Source organism: Manacus candei, unplaced genomic scaffold, assembly GCF_025592945.1.
Source record: "Manacus candei isolate 608988 ecotype Guabito, Panama unplaced genomic scaffold, ASM2559294v1 h1tg000011l, whole genome shotgun sequence".
Taxonomy (NCBI): Eukaryota; Metazoa; Chordata; class Aves; order Passeriformes; family Pipridae; genus Manacus; species Manacus candei.
This window is the reverse complement of record NW_026138059.1, coordinates 10,747,867-10,756,472: the sequence shown is the minus strand read 5'-3', so window position 1 is coordinate 10,756,472 and position 8,606 is coordinate 10,747,867. Positions and strand designations below refer to the sequence as shown.

Sequence of the window (8,606 nt, the reverse complement as noted above, 5' to 3'; positions counted from 1 at the left end):
CATTCCACCTCATTCGTCAACTGCTCAGCTTGGGAAAACAGGAAGGCACAATGTGCTGAAAAAAACACTTGTTCCTGCTCTGTGGTACTACCAGAACACACTAATTAGTCAATCAGATCCAGAGCATGAAGCATTTCTTCCAACACTGGAAACCCATCTAGGGGCTGAAAACTACAGCAACAGGCATAATTTACTTAATTAATGACCACTGCTTGTATTTTTGTGTTCCAACTTAAGTACCAGTGCCATGACACAAGATCAGAAGATTGTAACTGATGAATAACACTGTCAGCTTAAGTGTACTCCAATACTTTTTGGGAAATATAGTAAGAACTAATAAGTAAAATTTGACCTTTTAATTGAAGACACCTGAATAGCAAAAATCAATAACATTTAAATTAATTTTACAGATTATTTACCAAAAAAAAAAGGGACTTTAGTCATACAAACACTATTATACATTGTTCTTCTCATCCTAGTCTGTACCCACACACATTCCAGTTAGCGGAGCTGTACACATGAATGTCTCGCTTCTGCTTCAATTAATCTGGGGGACTTCAGTGCAGAGGCAGCCAGCCAGTTGCTTGTGCAGTGTATTCTTATAAGAATAATTAAAATGCCAGTAATGATGCTATGTTCCTTTAACTCAACAATGCTGAAAAAGCATCAGGAATTCCTGCAAAGCACGATGCAAGACACACACTTGTAATGCTTAGAATTGTATTTTTTTGCAATGAGAAAAGTTTTTGGTGTTTGTTTGTGTTTATGTTGTTTTTGTTGTTGGTAGTTCATACTAAACCATGGTGTGTCATGTGGTACCAAATGAAGTGTCTTCACAGTTAGAGGCTAATACAAAAATGGACCACACACTTCAGATACACAAGCCAGAAGGGATGTTTTTTTAACTCTTTTTAATACATACTTATATATACCACAACTTCTAGTGTTCTGAACAAGCTCATGGGAATAATATGTTAACTGCTGGTGAAGGAACATTAGTTTACTAGGTTTTATAGCTATTTCCACAGATATGGTATTTGAAAAGTATGATATATCTTTGTCAACTTTAGCAGAACACTTCAAAACAAACAAATCAATTTTTTTAGTGCATGCATTGCAAAAACTGTTTAAGCTACAAATAGCAAGTAAAACATAATAGGCATTTTTTAATCAGTAAATTAAACTCACAGTAGACAGCTATTCAATAAAATACTTTTATTCATGTACACAGCATAAAGATGCTGTATCATTCAGCAAATGTTACATTGTATAAGAGCAGACTTGAGTTTGGTTAATACTTCTAAATTCATTTTAAGTGTAAGTCTCCCTGAGGTTAAAAAAGGTTTCTTATAACTGTACATCACATCAATATTTAATCAATGTGTTCAGGGAAACGCAAAAAACCTGAAAGATTTGGACATGGCTATTTAGTGAAAGATGGGCCTGACAGGAAATGCTGAAAACTACTAGACAAAAATATTGCCATGGTAATGTGAAGGCTGCAAGATCATGACCAGTACTGCAAGTAAATATTATAGAAAAACTGGGGGGCTGGGGGGAAATGATGACAAGTTTTGGAAAAAAACATATGATAGGACACAAACGGAGGAAAACACAAACTGTAATTTAGGAATGTTGTTTGAAGACAGAAAGAACCAGATGCCTGATCAAGGTGTCTTAGATCAGACATTTTTCTTTAAAAAAAACCCAAACCGAACAACCGAACACCCCCACCCCCACCGTAGTTTGTTGGTTTGGGTTGTCGTGGGTTTTTAGAAAAAAAAGCTTCAAACAGCACTCCTTCAAATAAGCTTGTTCAACAAGAAAGCAGAACCAAGTCCCCAACAGTCACCTTGGCAAACAAAAAATTCACCCGAAATCATATTATGTAAGAGTTTTCCAAATCCACAGCAGCAAACCTTGTGACCTGATCCAGCCACTACTAAAGCTGACTGTGAATTTTTCTACATGGAATTGTGGATGAGGCCAAGTTAGAGGCCCAAGGGGACTGGGATTAGTTTCACATCAACAAAATTTACAAGCAAGCTATGGCTAGTCTAACTTTGGGTTGAAAAGCAGTACTTAGTTGTAAAAGTAATTAGACACCAAAACCCTCAGTTTGAGAACTTTTTCAGGCTTGTTTCAGAGCAATAAGACAGTCATCCACAATAATAAACCAGAAAATCCTCCTGAAGGAAGCAGCCAAAAGGCAGTGAAGAATCACAAAATTATTTGAGGTGGAGGGCACCTTCAAGATCATCTAGTTTCAACTCCTTTGCCATGGGCAGAGATAACACCCACTAGACTAGGTTGCTCAAAGCCCCATCCAACCTGGCCTTGAACACACTTCCAGGGACGGAGCATCCACAGCTTCTCTGCACAAACTGTTCCAGTGCCTCACCACCCTCATAGTGAGGAATTTCATACTAATATCTAATCTAAATCTTCCCTCTTTCAGTTTAAAGCCCATTACCCTTGTCCAATCCCTACACACCTTTGTAAAAGGTCTTTTTATATTGTAGTATAAAAAAAGAGGCTCTGTGTAACAGAACCGGTAACTCCAACTCTAAGACATCAAGATGAAGAAGAAAGGTTGTCTATTTTAGTCATGTTGTATTTCTAGCTGGCCTGTAAAATCCCAGCAAACCAACATAAATGAGTGCTGTTACTTCTTTTATTGCACGGCTTTCTTGTTCTAGGAGGTCTACCAGTGTTTAGGTTAACAGGTGTTCCGAGGTATTATTCATTATACAGTTAAGACATGCAAAAGATTTAAGATATTCCATAATGCTCTTTGCATGAAAAAACTCACACTAAGATGCAAGCTAAAAAGACTGCATTATGATGATAAAAACATAATTTTAATGAAATACGTAAAAGCCACTTAATAAAATTAAACAAATTAATAATACAAAATATTAAACTTTACACATCAGGTACCATGGCATAAATTTCCATCTGTCTCCTTTTTTCAGTCACAAATTCACTACTAACTCCCACTCTCCGTATTTTTTTATTTTAGCACATAGAATTTCCCCTCCTTTAGCCAGCCACTATAAGAATTACACACCTGGCCCGAACTACTTCTGATGCTTCCATTTTCTGTTAGGATTCTTCAGAATCCTGTAGCTGGGACTTTTACAATTATTACCTTGTTTTATTGAATCCAAACCTTCAAATTTTAAGCTTCATAGAGCACACCATCATTTCCATATCTGGTCACTGGTGACTTACCCTCTGCCTTTCTCCCTGCAACTCCTGGAAGTGAGGTTTGGTTTCTGCTACATATGCATTCAGATCACATTTTTTCAGTTCCATTTCCAAGGAATTCATCTCTCTCCTTTCTTCCAAAGTACTTTTAACAGTACTCTCCCCCACACAAATCCTCAGGAGAGGCATATCATTTCAAGCTTTAGAGAACTCTTTTTACTATAGGATGGTGCCCAGAGAGGTGACATTGTAGTGTTTTGGCAACCTCATTTTGCCCAGTTTAGGAGTAAGAAGACAGCTCCAAGTTCTCTATTGAGTATAAGCAGAATAACAGACAGGGTTGCTATACAAAACAACTGGCCCTCTCTATTGAGGGTCACCCTCTCAGCATAGCTTTGAATGGGCAATTTCAGACATTCACCACTTCATCATTATCAACAGGATCTGGCTATACATTTGTGACCTAATAGAAACACGTTTCCTCTCCCTCACAGAGCAGTAATTCAACTCTGTGCTCACACAGAGTGAATCAGGGAACACAACAACCTGACCACTAGTTTCCTCCATTCACTTAGAACAAAATCAAAGACTCTGCCACTAAAACTTAATAAAATGGGACCGTTTACATCAAAGAGTGCTTTCCTTACACTTTTAAAACAATATGCTCCACCACAGATCAGTACACTAAGTCTCTAACCCATGGCTTGACCTAAAATTCTTCACAGCTTGCACTTGCCCAGTCTTATGCTTTGCAAAATAAATCTGTGTAGCAGTTGTATCACACACAGTTCCAATTAAGAGGTTTTTTATCTTACTAGTTCTGTGCACCAAAAGTAGTATCTTTGTCATTCTCCTGCCACTAGGCGTCACTCTCTTCTATCATGATCTTTATCCCTTAATCCACTTCCCAACACTTCACCCAGGAATCATCAGATCAATATTTTAAGTGGGAGAACATCCATTGCCATTAGTCCCTATCTAAAAAGGAACCAAATTACTCAGGTCAAGGACAGATTTTTGTGATGTGACAGATAAAGTACAAAAGATTGTTAGTGTCATTTTGTATGCTCTTCAAAAGTAAATCAAAACATTAAAAGAACAACTGAACTCTACAGGAGGTGACCTGGGCTTTCCTCCACAGAGGAGTCATCTCAGATTCTAAAATCCTCTAAAACTAAGTGCATTTCCAAAAATAAGAGGAACAGGAGCATTAATGGAACTAGTGGGGTTTACAAATAAAATAATTTTACTAATCAAGCAGCAGTCTTGAAGGACAAAGCAGAATCACATCCTCTTGTTGCCAATTGTATTTCATTGATTTCAATTCCAGAAGGGATTACTATGATTACCTAGCTAGTCTACACATAAAACAAATGTGTGCATCCCCACATGCATGGTTTTGGTGAATACAAACTCCTCCTATACTGAGGGCAACCTGAAACTACAACTCACTTTGACAGTGAACACTCAAACAATTATCTTCCTGTTCCTCAAGTGAACTTGAAATAAAAAAAACAAAACAAAACAAAATAAAAACAAACAAAAACCAACAAACAAAAGAAAAAACGACAAAAAAACCAAACCCACCAACCAACAAACAACAAAAATGAAACCTATGCTATGACTGCATTCTTCCACTGACCAGCTCAGCTACTTGGAATGATTCACTGGCAGACAGGAATTAGGTATCTATGCATACCTAACTTGGGTCATAATTGATCTTAATAAACAACTTAACGTAATCTCCAGTATCAGCATCTCTGCCATATGTGAAATACAATTCAAGCTAAACTTGATTCAAGCTGAGCTTAACAGACAACTGTGAAGCCACTTTGAAGCATTAGGACAGAGGCTGCCATTAGGGAGCATGTCACTACTAAATTATGAAATACTGCCCAGTTTGACAAAACTGTTGGCATAATTCATAACTAACAGGGTGAAGTTCTAATGTGTATGCACATATGAAACACAAACAATGCTTTTCAATACTTCTGATGCATACAGAATGCTACCAGCAACGAATCACTGTGTCAATGAGCTTCTTGCAAAAGTTTCTAGTTGACATGCAAGGAATTACTTCGCATTGTACTTTTGCGTTACCCCACTAGGAAACTGCTGCTTCAGTGTTATATCCTCTTCTTTTGTTGTGTTTCACCATTTAATTTTCCATTTTCCATTGCTTTATTTTCAAAGTTCCAGTCCGTTGGGCTGAGGAGTTGCTGAGTTTTTTTGTATGTCCAGTAGGGGTTAAGTATTAGTGTAACGGCAAACAATCCTGAGAATAAAACAATAAAGTGAAGAAGTCCCAGGTTTTCTACCACAGAATTCCAATTGAAAATACACACCCACCACATGTGGTAAGTAAGAATCATGCGGCAGTGAAACAGGTGGATCATCACCCACTGGTTTGCCTTCCAGAAAAAGGTGTTAGCACAGCCAGCCTAGAAAAACAAGAACACAAAGTATGCAGAAGTGAGATTGTTACTTCAAGATAAGGAACTGAGGAATCTGTACAACTAATGCAAATATCCAGCTTTCACAAACACATGCTCTCAGGCATTTTTTCCACATATATATGGCATCCCAAACTCAGTACACATCTATACCATCTCACAGTGCACATGCACACAGCACCACACAGAAACCTATATGGAGGACTGCAGAAATACCATCACTACAAAAGGAGGTATGGCAATAACATGGATATCAGTTGGATTAACACAGTTTTGACGAGAAGTTATCCAGACAAACCACACAGATTACCTACATGGACAAGTAAAATGCACGAAAACTGATAGACAAACGTAATCTGAAAATTATCAAATTCTTACCTTCAGAAGCATCCAGGAAATGCACGTTGCGGGAGTACTCATCTCCAGCAACATTCCCATCAAAGGCAGATAATGTCCAGATTTCACATTAATTACCAGACCAGCCAAGCCACCAAAAGCAAGCAAATGATGAACTACCAAGAACACATCAAATGTTCTAAAAACAATGTTGGACACATGGACTGCTACATTTTCAAGCAAGAAAAATCCAGCAGCTATTAAACAGTTAAACCAACTCCACTTTTGCTGTGAATACACTTTGTCAGCATGAAAAACGGGATCTATGAGCAAAGCCCATAACCCAGCAACACAGCTCTGAAGTCCAAACACACCACGTGTGACTGCCATATTCCAAAACACCTTCTCCTTTGCATGCAAGGCACGGTAAGTGGTACTTCTCCATGAAGACAACCAGTGAGACAGAAGAAACACTCCCAAGTAGATTAAAAAACCAGCAGCTATAATTGTCAAACGAACTTCCCATAAGAGATAGTCCCAGTCAAAAATGGTCCCAAACACTGCATCATCATTTGTAGGACTCATTTCTTCTTTTTTGACACTTTTCATTCCCACTGTAGTCTCCTTCATGCCTATTCAGCCTCTGCTGTTACATAAACCAGAACTCTTCCATCTGGAACAAGGAGAAAAATATTTAATGAATTTTCAAGTGATCCATATACACAGCTTCTAAACCACAGAGAACTCACATCCACTGCAGTTATGACTTTGGTCCTGTTGCCATTAGGCAGTCATCCCAAAGACAGGTAGACAGACAAACTTAAGCAACGTGTTTCAGATTAACAACCACCCTGTGAAATCTGTACTAGTACAAAGCAATGCACTGAAGCAAAAGCAGAAGAGGGTCAAGTAGGAAGGCAAGAAAGAGGAAGACAAAATACAAGAAGCAAATCTTGTTTTGTTACTTATGAAACTTTTATTTCAACAGTATTGTGCAGTTATTGTACTACTCCCCTGCTTTTCCTTCACTGATTTTCCACCATTTCCTACGGCTTTAGGTGCAAATCAGTATCTCAAATACAGATCCAGGACATAAAACTACAGAAACTTAATGCAGTAAGCAGGACCACTTACACTAGAACAGTCATGATCATGGCTTAAAAAAAGGCTCTGCGATCAGTTTCTAACATTAAGCCACTTTCCAACAGAAAACATATTCAAAAATGAAAAGAGACTATGGAATGCAAACAAGCAACATTATTATATATTATTAGCAACATCAGTGTAATTAACAGAACAGCCCAACACCAAGTGTCTCAAGTTAGCTGAAACTTCCTGAATACACTGTAGTTCAAAAACAAGGATAAGTGGGGAGAGAAAAGCCAGGCAGTACTGAAAGATTTGAATGCCAACTCGTTTTATGAATTATACAGGTGACATCAGCATGACCACGAGACCCACCGCAGTCTGTAAATGCTTAATACTGCTACGCGTTTAGCAGTCTGGTGCGAACCAGATGAAAAAGCTACAAAAAGCAGCGGAGGCAGAGCTCCCAGTGAGAATCTCCAGCCTTACTTCAGCAGGCAGCAAATCCCACCACCACAGCCCGGATCCCGCAGGCACCTGCTCGCCCTGCCCTTCGCTCAGGCGTCCCGCTCCAAGGAGGGGGCGGGCTGCGAGCCCCGAAGGCCCTTCGCCCACCCCACGCCCACACCTGGCGAGACCGACTTGAGGTCCCAGCACCACCCTTTCCCTCATCTCCCGGGGGAAAACCGGGGCAAAACACATCGATCCCACGGCACGACCAGCCCCTGAACAGTGCGACCCACTGCCGTGAGCCCCGGCTCCAGCAGGGCCGTGACAGCTCCTCCGCCCCCGCAGAGACACGGCACAGACACCACACCGACACCCCCGGCTCCGTCCCGCCCCCGCCGAGCCCCTCACGCAGACCGGGAGGACTGGTCCCGGCACACAAACCCCGCTCGCACCCGCTGCTCCTCACCCACAGCGCTGCCCGCGATGGCGGGACGGCCCTGCCCGGCTCGGAGACTGCCCTCTCCGGCCCCCGGGAGCGCCCGGCCCGGCCCGGGGAGGCCCCGACCCTGCTCGACCCGCCGGTCCCGCAGCACCGCCCGCCGCCGCCGCACGCCCTCTGCGCATGCGCCGCTGTCGGCACCAACCACCGCGCGCAGCGGGGCCGGGGAGGCGCGGCGGTACCACTGGGGCGGGGGGAGCTTTGTTTGCGAGGTGCGCGTCTCTGCCTCGCAGCAACGCTGAACGGCGCCGCCGCGGAAAGGTGAACGCTCACCAGCCTGCTCAGCAAGAACAGTAGTAAAAAAGAAGTATTAGCCATGCCATAGCCAATATCTTTGCCCATAATTATTCAGTTTCATTAAGAGCAGCAAATTATTAAATGGATGTCGTGCTGTTCTGCTCCATGATTTTCTCCATGCTTGTGACAAGTGACGCTGTCATCCCGGTGACTCAGCCCGGCTGGATCTCCCGCGGTCACCGAACCCACCCCGGAAGGGTTCCTCGGCTGTTTGCCAGCCCCGCACCCGCCGTGTACTTGGGCTTCAAAGGGAGTCACTGGCAGGGACTGCGAGT

At 41.7% G+C, this 8,606-nt stretch overlaps 1 protein-coding gene across 1 annotated transcript; it reads right to left on the bottom strand.

The window, feature by feature from the left end:
* Positions 1-1,200: 1,200 nt before the first annotated feature.
* Positions 1,201-8,162, bottom strand: CLN8 (CLN8 transmembrane ER and ERGIC protein). The gene is made up of 3 exons (XM_051778133.1): positions 7,971-8,162; positions 6,042-6,663; positions 1,201-5,651 (listed from the first exon to the last, which is right to left on the bottom strand). Exons 2-3 carry the CDS (start codon positions 6,627-6,629, stop codon positions 5,337-5,339), a joined length of 903 nt encoding a protein of 300 aa, XP_051634093.1. The 5' UTR covers positions 6,630-6,663; positions 7,971-8,162; the 3' UTR covers positions 1,201-5,336.
* Between the last annotated feature and the right edge of the window lie 444 nt (positions 8,163-8,606).